At 53.5% G+C, this 18,493-nt stretch overlaps 1 protein-coding gene across 1 annotated transcript in view; it reads right to left on the bottom strand.

Moving 5' to 3' along the window:
• Positions 1 to 4,787: 4,787 nt before the first annotated feature.
• The window catches only part of OTOG (otogelin), an 82,624-nt gene continuing 68,918 nt past the window's right edge, over positions 4,788 to 18,493 (bottom strand). Inside the window, exons 43-56 of the mRNA XM_039236740.1 lie at positions 17,368 to 17,562; positions 16,944 to 17,156; positions 16,270 to 16,374; positions 16,006 to 16,113; positions 15,484 to 15,585; positions 12,685 to 12,783; positions 11,176 to 11,216; positions 10,102 to 10,177; positions 9,826 to 10,004; positions 8,967 to 9,071; positions 8,678 to 8,797; positions 7,479 to 7,524; positions 5,073 to 5,152; positions 4,788 to 4,988 (exon numbers count right to left, since the gene is read on the bottom strand). Coding sequence (XP_039092671.1) covers positions 4,788 to 4,988; positions 5,073 to 5,152; positions 7,479 to 7,524; positions 8,678 to 8,797; positions 8,967 to 9,071; positions 9,826 to 10,004; positions 10,102 to 10,177; positions 11,176 to 11,216; positions 12,685 to 12,783; positions 15,484 to 15,585; positions 16,006 to 16,113; positions 16,270 to 16,374; positions 16,944 to 17,156; positions 17,368 to 17,562 — 1,670 coding nt within the window. The remainder of the gene's footprint in view (positions 4,989 to 5,072; positions 5,153 to 7,478; positions 7,525 to 8,677; positions 8,798 to 8,966; positions 9,072 to 9,825; positions 10,005 to 10,101; positions 10,178 to 11,175; positions 11,217 to 12,684; positions 12,784 to 15,483; positions 15,586 to 16,005; positions 16,114 to 16,269; positions 16,375 to 16,943; positions 17,157 to 17,367; positions 17,563 to 18,493) is intronic.

Below are 18,493 nucleotides of genomic sequence, written 5' to 3'. Positions count from 1 at the left end.
CCTGCTGCAAGGGATTAACTGGCACTGCCACAGTATGTTGGGGGGCACCTGGCTCCCAGGATTTGCCCACCCCTACACGCTTTAACTTCTTGCTGCCCAGGCTCCTCACTGTCACGTTTCAACACATGTTCATACTCAGCTTTCAGTGCTCTGCATTACACGCTGGGTGTCCAGAATGAATAAAGATTGGAGCAGGGTCCACCCAGCCAGAGGTGCCTTCATCTGTCACTCATGCCAGCCAAGGGCCCTCTGAGACCCTGATCTCACCCCCCGCAAAACCCTTCTCTCTCCACGGGCTCCTTCCAGAATACATGGTCAAGTCACTGCCTTCCTCAACCCATCAAACAAATAAAACTTTCTTTGACCTCATGCCCTGTCTCTCTTCTGCCTTACTCACCCACACTCCTCAGAGTTTACCCACTATCTACGTCCTCACTGAGAAGACATCTCACAGACGCAGCCCCTCTTCTTCCTGGGCACAGCTGGACTCCGTCTCCCAGTCTCCCTTGCAGTTAGTTGTGGCCACATACACAGGTTCTGGGCAGTGGGATGTGAGTGGAAAAGAGCAAGCCACCTGGGCTCCTGCTCCCCACACCTGCAGTGAATGCTTCCTGCTCCTGGCACTCCTGGGAGCTGGCTTGATGCAGATGAGCACGGGAGCCTTTGCAAGGCTTGTGCAGAAGATGGTAGTCCCTCAAGAGAGAGGGGCCAGGGTCTCTGAATCGTTTTGGATGCGAGATTCTAGCTACTCAGACACACCTGTTTTGGTTTTGTTTTTTTATAGGAGGGAGAAATAAACTTATATCATGTTTGAGCCACAGAAATGACCTGACTTACTGTGCATTAAAAAAAATGAGGAATTGGGGCACCTGGGTGGCTCAATCATTTAAGCACCAACTTTTGCTCAGGTCATAATCTCATGGTTCGGGGGTTAGAGCCCTGCCTCGGGCTCTGTGCTAACAGCTTAGAGCCTGGAGCCTGCTTCGGATCCTGTGTCTTCCTCTCTCTCTCTCTGCCTCTTCCTGGATTAGGCTCTCTCTCTCTCTCTCTCTCTCTCAAAAATAAAATAAACATTAAGAAAACATTTTTAAATGAGGAATTTAGTCCCCCTTCTCCTTTGTCTCCCCATGTGGGACAACCCAGGGCAGCAGGGAAAGGGGGACCTAAGAGCTCTGAAAAGAGGGTTGGAAGTGGGGAAAGCTCTGCTTCAGGGAGACAGATTTCCTGGGTCAGGATGTGGTCAATGAATTTATACAAATAGTATCTGACCTTAAATTGAAGTTGTTCCTGTTTGCCATCTACCTTCCCCAAAGCACCAGGAGTTTGTGTGAGGTTCCAAGGCCTGTGTGGTCAGACGAGGTGGGGGTGGGGGGTGGGGGAGTATGTAAAGGGCAGGGCCACACAAGGGCAAAGGTGCCCTGGGGCCCTAGGCTTGGGGGAGGAGGCTGAAGCTGGGCAGGCGCTGCCCCCACCGCTGGGGGTGGTGAGGAAAGGGTTAAGGGGTCTGTGAGTAGGATTGGCTCTCCTCTCTGTGAGGCGGTAAAATCAGCATGTCGCCTCCAATTTGCTCTGGCCTGACCTTGAACATGAATCATTCCATCACAATGTCCTTATTGATTTCCACAGGAAGAAGATTAAGCCCAGAAAATCGGGGCGGGAACTTGAGCCCGAAGCAGGGAAAATGGGATGTTTCTGGGGCTCAAAACCCCTCGTGTTTGCAAAGACGTCACAGCGCGCCCCTCCCCCCAACGCCCCCCGCAGGCTGCGAAGCCGCCCAGCTCCACTACCAGCTCTCTGAGGCGCTGGGCGCTGGGCCCGGGGTTCCCGTGTCCTTACCTGTCTGCTGTGTGGCCTCTGGGCTTCCCTGAAGCTTTAAGTCATGCAAAAAAAGTGGGGATGGGGGAGATGCCATAGATATCCCTTGAACCTTGAGTCTATTCTAGGGTAATCACTTCATCCTCCCTTACTCAGGGACAGTGCTTGAGACCATCAGGACCAAACAGGATGTTCTGGGACCAATGTTACCATTGAACCAGCTGGCCTGAACAGCCAGGAGGGGCCATCCTCAGTCCTGAAAACCCTTCAAGAGAATGAGACTGGTGTGTGGGTGGGTGTGTGTGCGTGTGCGTGTGTGCGTGTGTCCCTGCATAGGTGCATAAAAGAGGTGGGTTATTCTGTGGGATTTGACCCACAATTTCTTCATTTAACATAATCTTGAGAGCCCACCATGCCAGTATATGAAACAGCTCTATTATAATTTCCAGTGGTGTGGTTGTACCAGGTGATCTAATTAATCACACTGATAGGCAGGTAAAGTTGTTCCTTTTTTTTTTTTTAACCTAAGACAATAAATAATCAGGCACTTGCCTTCTCGTATGAATTACCTCTTTAGATGCTGTATTAGTTTTCTATGGCTGCTGTAACAAATTACCACGAACTTAATGGCTTAAAACAACACAGATTTATCCTCTTAGAGTTCCAGAGGTCAGATGTCTGAAATCAGTTTCCCTGGATTAAAATCAAGGTGTGGGCAGGCCTGTGTTCCTTCTGGAGCTCCAGGGGAGAATCTATTCCTTGCATCTTCCAGCTTCTAGAGGCTGACCACATTCTTTGGCCAGTGGCCCCTTCCTCCTCAAAGGTCAACATTTCAACCTCAGCATCTGTCATCTCATCTCCTCTCTGACCCCTCCTGCTTCCTTCTTCTGAGAACTCTTGAGATGACATTGGGCCCACCTGGATAATCCAAGATGGCCTCCCTACCTCAAGCGTCTTAACGCAATCACATCTGCAGAGTCCCTTTTACTATGTAAAGTCATATACTCAGAGCTTCCTGGCATGAATATGTGGGCATATTTGGAAGACCATCGTTCAGCCTACCACAGCTGCCTAGAAACACAATGCTTCATCAAAGGGTATATGTATTTTTTATATAAATCACCATCTCCAAATTGTTTCAATGAACACTCATATCAATGCTGCTGATGGCTTTTTGAGGGCAATTGGGCAACATTGATCAAGGTTTAAATTCCTCACCATGTCCTGTCCTCTCTACAGCACAGTGCAGGGGATCGTGCTGGCTGACAATATGCTTCTTGTGAATCTTTCACTAAAATGTCTGAATGTAAAAGAGTTGGTTTCCCAGGAGGCAGCTGGGGGAACAGGACTGGGGTATTCGGCCAAAGGGCTGGAGTAGGAGGCTGGATTCCAGGAGGACCAGGCAGGAGGGATTCCTGGGTGGAAGTGAAGGTGAAGCGGGGGTGAAGAGGCAGGAACACTGTGATTCCCAGTGGTGGGTGTGACCATCAGGAGTGAGCTCCCCCTCCCCCAAGGAGTACACAGTGGGGGCAGGGCAGGTGTTGAGGGGGACACAGTGCTGAGCACAGGTGGGTCAGGACAAAGTGGGGTGACCTCCAGGGCCATAAAATAGGGTCTTTTCTTCACGGGTGAAACTCCTTCAAATCCAAGGCAAACCTGACACCCTCAGAGATGCTCAGAGGCCTAATGTCTTTCCGTGGTTTATTGGATCTAGAACCAGAGTACAGATACAAGAACAAAGAGGCTGCAGGAACAGCTGGAGATCATCTTGGCACAGGCCCCTATCCCCAAACCTAGGGACACTAGGGCAGCCATACATCCCCAGTCATATCAGGGGATGAATCGCAATGTCAACAACAGAATACCAGGGCAGTGCTGGGGTCTGAGCAAACTGGCCTGGACCCAGCAGCACACAGTGGCATGGAGAGGTGGCCCACAGAGTGGCATGTGAAGGGGACCCTAGACCTGGCTTTAAGAAGGACAGTCTGGTTCAGAGTGGCTCTGGGAGACTGGTTGTCTGTAAGGCTTGCGTTTTCCACTGACAGACTTTCTCTTGTTGCATCGTCCCCTGAAACAGAGAGCTGGGAATTGACTGGGCCACAAAGCTCACACTCAGGCCCCTCCAGAGACCAACTCTGCTATGGCTTTGGAAAAAAGGCACATTGCAAAGCCAAGCACTGCCCTTGCAGGCTGAAGCTACCTTCAAATAACATATTGCCCTACCGCACAAGAGCCAGCTTACCTCCAGGAAGGCTAGCTGTGCGGGTGTGGATAAAGCAGGCATGGGTCTGTTCTTCTAAATCCTCTTCTGAACCTCAATGTCAACAACAGAATACCAGGGCATCCTTCTTGGGGCTATAGGGGACTTGAGGGTCACCGAGCCCATTCCCCAGTCTCTGGGCCTGACCTCACAGGCACTGGTGAGAGGACCCCAGCCTGGGAACCCACCCTCTTTGCTTCTGGGAAGTCCCCCTGGGCAGCTACACACAGGCCTGTGTGTTGCAGTTAAAGCCTCCCTCCTTCTACTGTGTCTGTGTTTCTGCCGTGGTGGAAAGGGCCAAAAGGGAGAATGGGCCGCCACATCCTGGCCCTGCACGTGGTCTTGGGTCTAGCTCTGGCCCTCGCTTCTCAGGAAAGTGCTCACCCTCTTCACCTGTAGCCAGAGTCATGGAGCCCCAGAACCATGCAGGGGCTGGTGTCCCCCATCTAGGACCCATTCCAAACCTCAGCCAAGGACAGAGCCAAGTTCCCTGACCCCTTGGGTGTGGTATGTTCCTTGTATGTAGGACAGGGAGGCTAGAGAAAGAGCCGGTATGGGTGTGGCCCGTTCTAGTCACTCTTTGTGCCTCTGCCTGTCATTCCATGCTCAGCACATACCGGCCCTCTACTCCCCAGGCCCCTCCCCCTGCACACTGGGCCAGCCGGAAGCTGGGGGTGGCAGAGGCGGTCTAGCCAGCCCCAGCCCCCAGGTCTCAGGACCATTGGCAGGCACAGTCGGTGGGCTCCTGCACTGTGTAGGGCACCCAGGAGGCGTTGGTGGCACAGAAGAGCTGTACGGAGCGCCGCTGCAGGCCCACCTCCCGGCAGCACTTGCAGAAGCGGGCATAGGTGTTGATGTTGTAGTTGTAGATGCTGGCGGATGGGCATCTCCCATCGCAGGACACTAGGTTCACCTGGAGATAGGCCAGTGAGGCCGACTGTGTAGCCCCTCCCCCCCCCCCAAGCCCCTCTCCCACTTCCACATGGACGACACTCACAGGAGTGTTGCTCCTGCATTCATTCTTTCGGATGGTCATACGGATGGTCACCTTCTTGCAGGAGCGCCCATCCTCTTTACCTGGGGGGACAGGCTGGGTGAGGTAGCTGTGGCAGAGAGCTACTTGCAGGGGGCAGCAGGATGGGCCAGACCGGGGCAGTTAGTGTCATGCTAGGGGTCTCTCTACTGGTGTTAGTGCCCATGCATTAGAGCTCTTCGCCAGCAAAGAGAAAGCCTTCTAACTCAGTGCCCTGGAAAGATGTGGAGGTGGCTAAGGCAGGGGAGACAAGAAATGACGTCTGGATGGCCTCAGGGGCTCTTGGCCAGGGAGGAGGAGGCTCTGGGGACCAGGCAGGCTGGACCCCCCACCCCAGCCCCCAAACCTGTCTCTAACCCCTGCCCCTGGCCCTGGCCATGTCCCCTCCCTCCTTCCACTCCCCTGGCTCAGCTTCAGCCCTCTGACTCTGAGAGGGCTTCTGGGTAGAGAATCTGCAGTTTCCTGAATGTCTGGAAACCCCAGTCCCGAACAGATGCTCTGATGCCACAGGTTCACTGGGTTTCCATTATCCATCAGACAGGGCCAGGGATTCGCCCACCTCACACAGTTGTCACAGGCACGGAAAGTGATAAGCAGGTTCCTCTGCCTGGACCACACCTCCCATAAACAAGCAATCTCAGGGCCATTCCTGCCCTCACGGCTCAAATATCTTGGCCTTTCCTTGATCCCTCCTGAAACTACAATGCCTGCCCTCCCTCCACCCTGTGCTCCCTCCCTGACCCCTCCCTTGCCTTATTTCTATCCAGGGCACCGGGACACTGTCACCCTCATGGTATCAAAGACACAGCTGTAAGTATGCTGGGGAAACGGAAGCTTTGGGCCTTGCTTTGAACTGCCCCTTCCACAACATGTTGTGGGTTCTTGTCTCATTCTCAATAAATACCTGCTTTCATACCCCAATACGGGATATTTTGTGCTCTTTTTCTTACGGAGGCCCCCCAAATTGGATAACTTTCAATCCCCATAATCCTGGATGCATCCATCTTATATATTTTACTTATTATTCTATCTCTCCCACTATAGCCTCTGCTCCATAAAGCTTTATTTATGCTGTGTCTGCAGTGCCTAAGGCAGGGCTTGGCATATTGATGCTCAATAAATGTTTGTCTGATGCATGGGTTCCCTCTGTCACCCAGGGTGCCTGCCAGAAACGGGCTGGAATCTTTCTTCGGGCCTCTGGGCCTCACCACAGTGGGTTTCCTATCATCCCAGCTGGACCACTCCTGGCCAGAGCTAAGTTCCTTTTTTCCTTTCTCTCTGCTTCCAGGAGGCAGGAGGACCCAGGGCTGTCCTGGCTAGGGCCCCTGGGGTCCCAGATCAAGGCCAGCTGAGTGACGAGTGGGAGCAAAGCGGTGGTGGCACTGGGCATTGATGGGCTCTGCTGAAGCATTCCCACGTAAGCCCAAGGGATGAGGCTCACTACCCAGCATGCACTGTTGGCCGAGAAAGGCCTTTGCCAGAGGCAGGGAGCAGGGGCTGCACCCGCCCCTCCCCCACCCCCAGAGCTGGGGCCACCTAGCAGAAGGGACATTGTTGGGAATAGCGATGTGGCTGCATGCCTCCAGTCCTGTGGGTTTCCGAGAGGAGTACCTGGGTGGCAGTGGACACTAACCCGTGGAGGAGAGGCGGGGCTAACGGGGACCACAGGAAACAGGGTCCCCGGGGAACCTGGGGAGAGGGACATGGGTCGTGGGTCACATGGGAGCACATGGCATATTCAGGGAACATGAGTTGCGGGTCAGAGATCAGCCAATGGGGCACTGAGCCCAGCTTCCTTGCAGCGTGTGAGGTGGACATAAAAGGGTCCCTAGTTCTACCTCCCTCCAAAGGGCAGTCTGAGGACCCTCGGGGGAGGGAGCCATGTAGACAAAGGTCCTAAAACTGACCAGAATGTGTATGCATATGTGGTTTGGGCTGCAAGTCCCAGGGGCCAGGTGTGAGTCCAGGGCACTCAGACAGCGACCCTGCGGGCCCGAATCCCACCCGGGGGCACCTCCAAGACAGGGAGCACAGGGAGAATGATCCTGGGGGTTTCTGGGCTGGGGGTCTAGGCAGGGGCAGGAGGAGGCAGGACATCTGATGAATCACTGACCTCCTGGACTCCATAGCCCAATGTGTCCGGAAGCACAGGCCTTTTGCTGGGCTAGGGACCTGAGCACGGGCTCTGCCCGCCCGCATATCTGTGCCAGTGTCATGAGCCCTGACATAGCGGTGTTATCCCTTCTTTTAAAGCCCCAAAGAGCCACCACTGGAGGTGCCAGGCCAGGAGCCTGGCCCTCTGAGCCCTGACAGGGTACCTTGTTCCCCCACCGAGCCCTTCACCCCCGGGCCTCTGCTGTGTTCACTCACATGTCCTGCAGCATCCTTCCAAGGAAGGTACCACTGAGCCCCCAACCTAGAGGGAGAAGAGAGGAGGTGAGTGGGAGAGCCCATCCCCGGCCAGGAGCCAAGATCCCAGCAAGAGGCAGAAAGGGTGCAAGAGCCTTGACTCAGCCTTTCCTCCCATGATGCCCCAGGGCAGGGGCGCTAGGCCCTGCTGTCCATCAGGCCCTGGCCAGAGGGAGAAGGTGCCCCTGGGCTGGCCATGGGAGAGCCACAGGGGCTAACCTGACTGGCTGGGACACCGGCACTAAGGCTGCCGGTGGCCCCAGGAAGACTGGGGGCTGGGTTGAGATGGTGCAATCCTCCCATCTTTGCAGTGGTGGCTTCTGGCCTGCTCTACCCTGTGCACTCATTAGTGCCTCCTGCACATGAGGGTCAGGGAGGGGAGCGATGCGGGGGCTGACCCATTTGGGTCAGTGGATAAGTTCATCCTTTTCCTCTGGGCTTAGTTTTCCCACCTTTAAAATGGGTGCAGTTGTGCCTTATAGCCCTCCTCCTCTATTATGAAATGGATAAAACAATGATGTGACAGTTCTTTGTAAATCAGTATCGTGTGTGTGTGCAAAAGCATGTGACTTTGTGAGCATCCACATGTGTGTGTACATGTGTGGTTTTGTACTGCAAGTGTGTGCATTTGTTTTCGAGGTAAGATCAGAAACCTTTCAATGCCCAATATTAATCTCAAGAACTTTAATAATTAAACAACAACCAAACTTTCTAGGAATCCTTTTCCTCGAGCTGTGTGCCCTTAGTGACAGCTGTCCCTGCTCGTGCTGGTTTGGCTAGCGGTAGTGCCGTTAGAGCATCACAGGACTGAGCTGCGCACCTGCGTGGTGTGTGATGGTGCGCGCTCTGGTGCGCTGAGGTGCCGTGTGTGATGTGTGTGAGTGCTGGTGTGTATGTGAGCATTCTCAGGACGTGAGGATTACATTCGCATACATCCGTGTGCGGCCGGCCGTGTGATGTGTGAGGATGTGGGGTGTGACGTGGTCAGAGCAAGAACACATGGAGAGATGTGGAGTTGGGGTGGCAGGGCAGGTATGGACTCCTCCTCCCTCACCTCCACACACAGGCCCTCCCCACCCCCCAACGCCCCCCACCAGTAAGACAGTGGATACCCCATACCTCTTCGGGCCATGCCGTGAGAGGAGGAGGCTGGCACTGACCTTGGCACACTCAGTCTCGTTGAGTGGCGGGCAGCTGATGGGTGAGCGGACCAGCACGGCGCCCAGGGGCGTGTTGCCGCAGTGATGGCGGGTGCAGTCTGCGATCCAGGACGCCCCAGGCTGGAGGGCACAGAGGCGGACGGTGGGGACTGGTGGCCAGATGGCCCAAGTGAATGGACAGGGCACAGCTCCTGGGCACAGGTGCCACCCAGGACCCTCTATGCCCAGCCCTGAGCCCTGGTCGCCTCCTGGAATGCCTTCCCAGGTGGGTGGTTGAGGGGCTGCATACCGGGAACAGGGAGGTGGTACCGTTGGGGAACGTGAAGAGGCAGGACACGTTCCTGCAGGAGCCACAGCAGGCGGCCAGGTCCCGTGGATGCTCGTACTCTTGGTTCTGCAGGACAGGGCGGGACCAGAGGGGCCTCAGCCATGTGCCTACCTCCCCCCTCCTGCTTCCCTACTGTATGATGGTCTCTGAGCCCCAAGGCCAGAGAAGCCCCCCCCGTAGATGCTCAAAAAGGGAGCTGCCTCCCAGCCTCTTATTTCAGGCAGGAAGGTCATCCTTTAAGCCTCCTTTACAGCAGTTCCTAGACCCATTGCCAGAGGACGAAGAGCACTTCCACCCCTTTCAGAGACAGCACTGCTAGCGATTGTGGGTGCTGCTTTTGGTTCCACACAGACCTCAATCTGAGTCCCAGTCCCTGTGGGAAAATGGACAAATGACCTGACCTCCCTAAACCTCAGCTTTCTCATCTGACAAATGGGAATAATTCCAGCCCCTCTTAGCTTTTATTAGAAGCCAGCCACTATCTAAAATACGGGGCATGCAGAAGTGCTCAACAAAGCGTTACAACACACAAAGACCAAAGCAAGAGGGAATGTGCCAGTCATAGTAGGTGCTTCATAAATACGTCTTCTGTCAAATACTCGCCCTTGCCAGGCCTTCACTCCTGCTGTTTCCCTCCTGGCCTCTCCCAGCCCCACCAGTTCTCAGCACTTTCTACAGAGGTCTCTGAAGGGCCCCCCTGCCCACATGCCTACTCTTCAGACTTGTCTAGAAAGCTCGAGACTCCTCTGATTTCTGGAGCACCAGGGGTCACCCAGGCCAGCCCCCCGCCCCTGCCCACCCCATCCTGCCCCGCACCTACCGCCTCACAGTGCACGTCACACAGCAGAGAGGTGGTGTTGATTTGGTAGAAGCTGGTGAGCGGGTCAAGCACGTCGGTGCAGCGGGAGGTGTGGCACACGCCGTCGGCCGAGAGCTCCACCACGGTCTGGCCTGGCAGCATCACCCCCAGCTCGCGGCTCAGGCACACGGGGGCCTTCACTAGTTGGGCGTGCAGGATGGCCGCAGTCACCCGGAGCCCCGCACGCACATCTGGCCCGGCCTGGCTCTGCCCCACGGGCTCCCCTTCCCCACTCACCGCATGCGTATTTGGCACAGCCACACACGTTCTCCGTGCTGTGCAGGAACTCCTCGTCCAGCTGGGACTTCTCCCACTGGGTGGGGCAGAGGCAGTCAGCACCCCGTGGTGGGGAAGCCCTGCCCTGCCCTTGGGAGCAGTGCCACTGGGACCCTCCTCTCTGTCAGTTGCCTCCTTGTGGGGGGAGGGGCTGGCAAGCTCAGTCACTCCCCAGCCAAGGGAGAAATTCCCAGTGTGGCTTCCCCACTGAGGATCACTCCACGATGTCCTCTTCAGGGACTTAAGGCCTCGCCTTTCATCCCAAGAACCCACTGGCCACATCAACGAGGGACCATTCATTGCATGGCTTCCAGACAAGAACCCTGCTTGGCTCATACTATTTCCCTTCCTCCTTCACCATGTGAAGGGAGGAGGGAAGGGTGGGGGCGAAAATGAGAGGAAATGTGTGCTGGGGGGTCGGGGGTGAGGAGAATATATATAATCTAGAAAATGGTGAAAAGACTTTAAACATAACTTCACATTTCTTATTTTCCCTTCCCTCAGTGGCCGGGCAGCCTGGTGGTTAAGGGCACGGCGTCTGGAGTCAGATTTCCTGGGTTCTAATCCTGATTTATTAGCTTCATGATCTGAACCTTAATTTCCTTGTTTGCATCATTGAGCTCATCATGAAATCAACCTTGTTGGTATGACACTATATATAAAAGGCCTAGGAACGTTCCTGACATAGAGTTAGCTCTCAATAAACATGAGCTGCCATAATGAGTATCCCCATCATCTTCATCTTCACCATCCCCACCATCCCCATCATCATCATCTCCACCATCAACCAGCACCGCCATTATGGTCACCACCATCATCATTGTTCTTGCTCAGCACAAGGCTGAAACGTCATCACACCCACTCTATAAATGAGGACAGTGGCTCAGAAGGCAGAGCTGAGGACAAGAAAGCTGACTTGCGATCCGAGGCTCTTTGCACTACACTAAAGGAATAGGGTCTCCAGGGGATGGGATAGAGTGGAAAGGAAAGGGGGAGGCAGGTCACAGACAGTGGCGAGGAGCAGGGTCTCCATACCAGGTGGCACCGGGGCACCGGGATTGTGTCACAGTCACACTCTGAAAAACAGGAGGGGCCAGGACCGTCTCACTGGAGGTGTCCAGGTGGAAGTCTCCTTGGGCCTCCACGGCGCTCACTCCGGCACAGCCCCCTCCTCTGGCACAGACTCAAGCCCAGTCAGGGAAGAAGAAGCCAAAATCTCAGCTTCGCTCCAGCCTAGCCCAGCAACTGGGCTGCGGCTCTCCTGACATGACAGGTGGGGCAGTGATGGGTCCTAATTCTTTTTTTTTTTTTTTAATGTTTTCTTTATTTTTGAGAGAGAGATAGAGACATCATGAGCAGGGGAGAGTCAGAGAGAGAGGGAGACACAGAATCTGAAGACCGGCTCCAGGCTCTGAGCTGTCAGCACAGAGCCCAACATGGGGCTCGAACCCACGAATCGTGAGATCATGACCTGAGCTGAAGTCGGACACTCAACCGACTGAGCCACCCAGGTGCCCTGGGTCCTAATTCAAAGCTCGGCACCGGAGGCAGCTGAGGAGAAACAGGCCGATAGATCAATAAAAGGTGCCTTTGTCATCTGGGCTTCATCCCGCCCCGTCCTCCTGAAAGCCCTTTCTGGAGCAGATATGAGGCCTCTCCAGGAGGGAATGTGGCAAGGGCGGAATTTCCAACCAGGAGCGGGTCCTTTTGGAAGGCAGCTGCTGCACCCCACTGGCAAACTTAACAGACACACCAGCTCGAGCTTCAGGGTGAGGAGAGCTCAAGGTCAGAGTGGCTATGAAGTGCTCTCCCGGGTCACTCACTCATGTCTACTATATGCCAAGGCTTTTCTGTGCTCTGGGGACAATGCAATGAGTAAAACAGACTACAATCTCTGCCCTCAGGAAGCTTACATTGTAGGAAAATGACAAGTGAAATAAATGCAAAATGATTTCTCAACTCTTTTTAAAGAACATTTTTATATAAAGCTCACTGGTATTCATTATTCATCACTGATGCTCCCAAAGGGGTTTGAGGTAAATGTTTTTGTTTATTTATTTATTTTGGAAGAGAGAAAAGGAGGGGGGAAGAGGCAGAGAGACAGAGAGGATCTCAAGCAGGCTCTGAGCTGTCAGCACAGAGCCCAACACAAGGCTCGAACTCACGAACCATGAGATCATGACCTGAGCTGAAGTCAAGAGTGGGACAATTAACCAAATGAGCCACCCAGATGCCACTGAAGTAAACAAAATTTCAACAAAAATCATGTTTACTAACAGACAGCTGCAGTAAAGACTTTCTTTAGATGGAAAAACCTTTGGGGAACAGGAAACTTGATTTTTCCCTTCTTTTGTCCTGGGGAGGAAAAGGTGTAGGAATGCTAAGCACCCAGAGATCAAACACAGGGGGAAGGAGGTGATTTTGGCGGCTTCCATCTGGTGATTCTGAGGAACAGGGGTGGGCCTCATTCCTCCCCTGCCTCGCTCTTCACAGGGGCCCTGGATCCCTGCCTTTGCGGAGGGGCATCCCTGGCCAGGGACTTACCACAGGACTTGTAGGGGCAGCAGCGGTCTGGGCTCCACACCTCCACCAGAGCAGTGCCCATGCCACACTGTACTTGGGGACAGCGGAAGTTCTCACACACTGCGAGGGAGGAGAGGCAGGGGACACATCAGTTGCAGATACCTGGAGCAAAAATCCCTAGAAATTCAACCTTGGCTAAGGAGAGGGTACCTCCCGGGTCCTCCTTGGGTTTCCCCCCAGTGTCCTCAGCCATCCTCCAGGATGAGAGTCCCGGGAAGAAGTCTGGGCTCCTGGAGTCTCTCTATAGAACTACTTCTGGAAGACTTAGTTCCACTCTGATGAGGCATTAGCAATATGACAACGTCAGAACCTTAAAGTCGCTCAACTGGGCCCTCTCTCCCCTGAATTCGGTTTCACCCTGAGAGTGGTCAAGTTAGGATTATCAAAAAATTACGAGGTGGAGGAGGAGAAGGACCTTTGTATAGTGTCAAAGTAATGGATTACTTTCTGGCTGAAAGAGGAAAGCTGTAAATGTAAGATGGAGGCATCAGACAATCCCCACTGTGATCCAGGACCAACATTAGCCTGAGCTGTAGTGTCTCCACCAGATAGTCTGTGTCTCCTGATGTGATGTATGGTGAAGCTCGTGTTCTGTCGAGCCCCACAAGTAACTTGAAGCCACCAAGTCTTAGCTCTAACTTGTAGTTTCTAGGAAGCACAGAGGATGGGGAGGAGCAAGGAAAACAGTTCCAAGAGGAAGCAAGTGGATAAATCTAGAAAGTAGGACTTTCTGCAGGACCACAGCCCAAAGTCTACAATTCTGTGTCACACAGAAAAAGATGCCTACGCTAGATTAAAAGATATTTAAGAGACCACAGGCAACTCATGGATGGGGTATGATAGAACTTGAAAATTTATAAACATTAGCTGTGAAACATGAATTCACTTACATGTGGAGTCTGAGAAACAGAACAAATGAACAAGAAAACAAACAAAAAAGCCAGACTGTTAACTACAGAGAGCAAACTGGTGATTACCAGAGGGGAGGCGGGTGAGGGGATGGGTGAAATAGGTGATAGGGATTAAGATACACATTTCCAGTTATAAAATAAATAAGTCATGGAGATGAAAAGTACAGCATAGGGAATACGGTCACCAATATTGTAATGACATTGCGTGGTGACAGTTGGTGACTACATTCATCATGGTGAAGACTGAGTAACATGTACACTTGTTGAATCCATATGTTATACACCTGAAACTGATATAATATTGTACATTGATTATACTTTAATAAAAACCATAAAACCTAAAAAAATCAAAAAGAGCATATACAGTATGACCTTATTTGGGTTAAAACACACACACACACACATATAAAGGCAAAGAAACTATTTGGAAGGATATATATTCAAGTGTTGACAGTGGAAGTAGGAAAAAAGTATTTTCACTTTCTTGTATTTACTTGGATTCTGTACTTTCTAGAAGGCATATATAGTGCTTCTATAATAAAAGTATAATGAAGATTGGGAGAAGGTAATAATCTCAACAGCCTCCTTATACTGAGCACCCACTGTATGCCAAAGACCATAAGGTATTTCATGTATATTATCTCCAGTCTTCACAACAGCCCCTCAGGGGACATACTACTAGCACCTCATTTTACAAATGAGGAACCTTAGCTCAGAGGGTTGGTGACTTGCCCCAGGCCACACAGCTAGAAAACGGCAGAACTGGGGTGCAAAACCATGACTCATTGACCCTGCCTGTACTCACTGCCCATGACCAGGCTTCCTCCTCAGGAACATGGAGAGACTCATGAACAAAAGAAGGAGGTGAAGAGGAGAGAAGAAGCGACACGCAGAAAAGGGAGAGAGAAGACGAGAGGAAGGACATGGACACTCTGCTCAGATCAGCTTTGTGAGCGCTTTGGGACCAGTGTCCTCTGAGACACCCCGGGTGGAGCTGATTGGTGCAGTGTGGCCAGCTCATCTGGTGAATGTTCCATGGAAGCCTACACTGGTTTGGAGTTGGGTCCTGACGCTTGACGCAGTCGGTGTTGCCCCTGGAGTATCCAGGCAGACAGTCCTTGCCGGCACTGCTCTGTGCACGTGAGGTTCCCTCACGTTTCTCCTACAGTCCATGTGCAGTTTTTGTAAATGGACTCGTGTTTAAATTTAACCAGTCTGTTAATTCTTATCCATTGGGTTTTCTTAAGGTCTGAAATGCTGGTTGTACTATGCTTACTCGGCACTATTAAGGTACTAGGTACATAGTACATGCTAGATTAAGTACTATGTCCTGTAAAAATATCAGAGAGGGCCCTCTCTTATTTGTGATTGCAAAACAAAAGAGCTTCAGAGGCTTCAAGATGCAGGGTCATCAGGGACGCAGCCTCCAGGTGTAGATACCAGGGTAACACAGTGACAAAAGGGACTGTGAAGCAGGGGCCCTGAGTCAGAGAATGAAGACTGTAAATCAATGCTAGGAGGATTGGGGTGGCCTCAACACAGGCCTGTCCCTGGCCCTGGGTGGGTGGTGGCCATGGAGGGGACAGGGAATCTCTTTGTGAAGCCTCAGAGCCATCCATGTCACATCCTGGACCCCACCCCAACCAGCTCCCATGGCCTGGCCCAGCTTCCTCTGGTGGGGCCTCCATCATGGCTTTTGGCTACGTCATGCTCACTACCTGGGGGCTCCCTGTTGCTCCCTGTTGAGCTCCCATGGTGCTGGGGTGAGGACATCGTGAAGGGGCCTGGTGGCACATAAATGTCCCTGGAGCCCCTTCCAGTGAGGTCCCCACATGCAGCTGGGACTCACCGCACTGGTACAGAGGGCAGCAGAGCTCTGTAGTGTTCCTGTCCACGGTGAGCGCCTCTCCTTCCTGACACTCGGGAATGGGGTCTGGACAGTCGCCGCAGGCTGAAGGAGGAGAGGGGCCATGGCTGTCACAGGCGGTCCCCCCTTCAGGGTCTTGGGACAGAGCAGGTTGCTGGGTAATGTGGGGGGGGGGTGTACCTAAAATCCAGCTGTGACAGGATCTGGACTAAAGTAGTGTTTTGTGGCTTCATGGGGCCTGTCCTGGAGCAAGAATCTAGACCTTTCCTGTCTATTTAAGTCTTACACCGAACAAGCATCAATTTCCTCATGCTCAGTAATGTATAAGGTAAAGTTGGGGTCGGTTCCCTCTTCCTCCTTCACTTTGCTCGGAACAGGAGTCTCACCCTTCTTCTGTGCCCAGTCCACCTGGAGACCCCCACCCTCTCCTCCCCACTGCCCAAGGAAAGGAGTGAGGAAGGGGTGCTGGGATCCGGCCATGCATCTGATGGCATGTCTACCCACCGCAGAAGTAGGAGGTACAGCACGAATCCCCCAGGCGGCCTGCGATCAGGATCTGGTCCTGGCGGCAGCTGGGGACCAGCTCTGCCTCACACAGGTCTGGGTCACACTCTGGGAGAAAAGACAGAATTACGTGCAGGGAGCAGACCCTGTCTGGCCACGCCCTGGCTCTGCCCTAATCTCCAGCCACAACCTGGTCCCCAGAGCTCCCCTAACCCAGTGGCTGGGCTCCCCTCCCCCTGCTCTCCCTGCCTTGGGGTCTCTCACCACAGCTGTAGCTGGGGCAGCAGGAGTCCTCCTGGAAGCGGGTGAGGAGTCGGTGGCCTGGGCGGCAGGTAGGGGCGAGGCCCTCGCACAGGGTCTGGTTACACACTGGCCCGGGGGCCACGGGGCTTGTCACCTGGAGGCTGGGCCTCCCCCTGGCCTCCAGCACCACCCAGCACCTAGACAGCTTGTTCTCATTTCTCCCTCCAGCCCCCAAGGACCCATGTTCCTGGAAGGGGCCTCTGAGGGCCACACAGAAGGTCCAGGGCTGGACAGAAGAGCATTAATAAGTAATATTCATTGAGATGGGTCATGTGCCAGCTGCTGTCCTAGATCAGAAGAAACTGTAGATTCTCACAGCAACCCGGAAGGTGGGTACTACGATCAGCCTGTGCTACAGTAGAGTTGATTAAAACACAGAGGATGTTAAACGCTGAGGTCACGAGGCTGCAAAGGAGTGGGGGAAGGGTTCTCCAGGGTGCCGGGCTCCATAGTCTACCCTACATTGATTCTTGAGTGTGGCCCCTGCCCCCCCACCAAGTATTCTCCACTCTTCACAACACCCCCGACCCCAGACACTTTCATTTGCCCAGGCCTTGTCTTAGGCATCCAGGCAGAGCTGGAGCCTTTTAACAGTCTTCAAGTAGAGGTGGAGGGAGGTGAAGGGTCGGACTCACCACAAACTGTCCCCAGGCAGCAGGGATCCTCAGTGGGCAGGAGCAGGGCCACCTCCCCAAAACGTGGGCAGGTCTCAGGCCGGGGCCCCGGGCACTCCAGGTCCACCGGGACGATGGTGTTGGGAGCTTGGCACTGGTGCTGGCAGCATCCGCTGAGGGAGCTGTTCCAGGTCTCCCCCAGGGCCCGCGGCACCCCCGTGCTGTCAGTGCAGGCTGCAGTGGGGGGCACGGTGGGGCACGGGGCGCTGAGGCGGGCGAGGAGGCCCAGACTGTCCCGGGCTAGACCCTCCCTGGGGCACTGACCATCCCCAAAATGGACCTGCAGGGATGCAGGTGGACCTCAGACATGGGTAGCAGGTGGGCCGAGGAGGCCCTCGAGTGAGGCAGCTTTGGAGGGCCCTACCCTGATAGAGGAAGAACATACCACACTTCTCCTGAGGAACGCAGAGCGCTGAGTGGCGCCGGTGCAGGAGGGTGCCCTCAGAGCAGACGCAGCCCTCACCCAGCACCTGGCACTGCTCTGGGTCCAGCGGGCCCAGCAGCCCATCCTGGCACGTCTCAGGGGGCTCACAGGCTGCCACACACGCCTGGTATATGGAGTCGCTGGAACACAGGAAGGCTGCAGGGACACAGTGGGCACCGGGCCGGGCTCAGACCCGAGGAAGAGTGAGCAGGGGCCTCAGAGCATCATCTGTGCCTCACAGAGAGTGCAAAGGGGTTTGTGGCACTTCCTCCCTTCTCTAGATCAGGAGGCAGCAAGGTACAAACCATGGCCCAAATCCAACTTCCCACCAACTTGCAAATAAAGTTTTATTAAAACACAGCCACACTCATTCATCTACCTGTTGTATCTGGCTGATTTTGCACTAAAAGGACAGAGGTAAATAATTGTGACAGGGACCACACGGTCTGGGTTATTATCCAGACTCACACAGCCTCAATTATTTACTATCCGGCCCTTTACAGGAAACATTTGCCAACCCCTTGCTCTAAAGCAGTGTTTTCAAATTTTCTTAACCGTAAAAAGTAGATTTTATGTTGGAGTCCAATACACACTTGCATGTAGAACAGTGCTCCTCAAACCTGATTACAAAGGAATCACTTGGGAGCTTTTGAAATGCCTTTGCCAGGATCCCACTCCAGAGCAACTGAATTGGAATCCCTTGTTGTGGGGCCCGACATTAATACTTCCTGAAGCTCCTCGGTGATTTCAAAGGGTAGCTGGGTTTGAGAATTACTGATATATTAAAACAAACCTTTTCACAAAATAATATTTAATCGTTCTGGGTGCAGTACCCACTAGCATTTTCTATTCTATCGCGGATTTTTGATGTGGTGTTGACCCCTAACGTTGATTTCACACCCACAGTTTGAAAAACACTACTCTGGGTGATTTGGTCTTGGCATCCTTTATCTGTCATATTGTAGGCCTGGTCTTCCTATCTAGATGTGTTCCCATTTGTAAATCAAACCACTCGAGGCCAGTCTACCCCTGCCGACCCCGCTAATGCCAACCTAACAGGGTGGGGAGGAGGTGGATCTCACCTCCA

Source organism: Hyaena hyaena, unplaced genomic scaffold, assembly GCF_003009895.1.
Source record: "Hyaena hyaena isolate Hyena2069 unplaced genomic scaffold, ASM300989v1 scaffold_116, whole genome shotgun sequence".
Lineage (NCBI taxonomy): Eukaryota > Metazoa > Chordata > Mammalia > Carnivora > Hyaenidae > Hyaena > Hyaena hyaena.
Note: the sequence above shows the minus strand (reverse complement) of the source record. Positions and strands in the feature narration are given on the sequence as shown.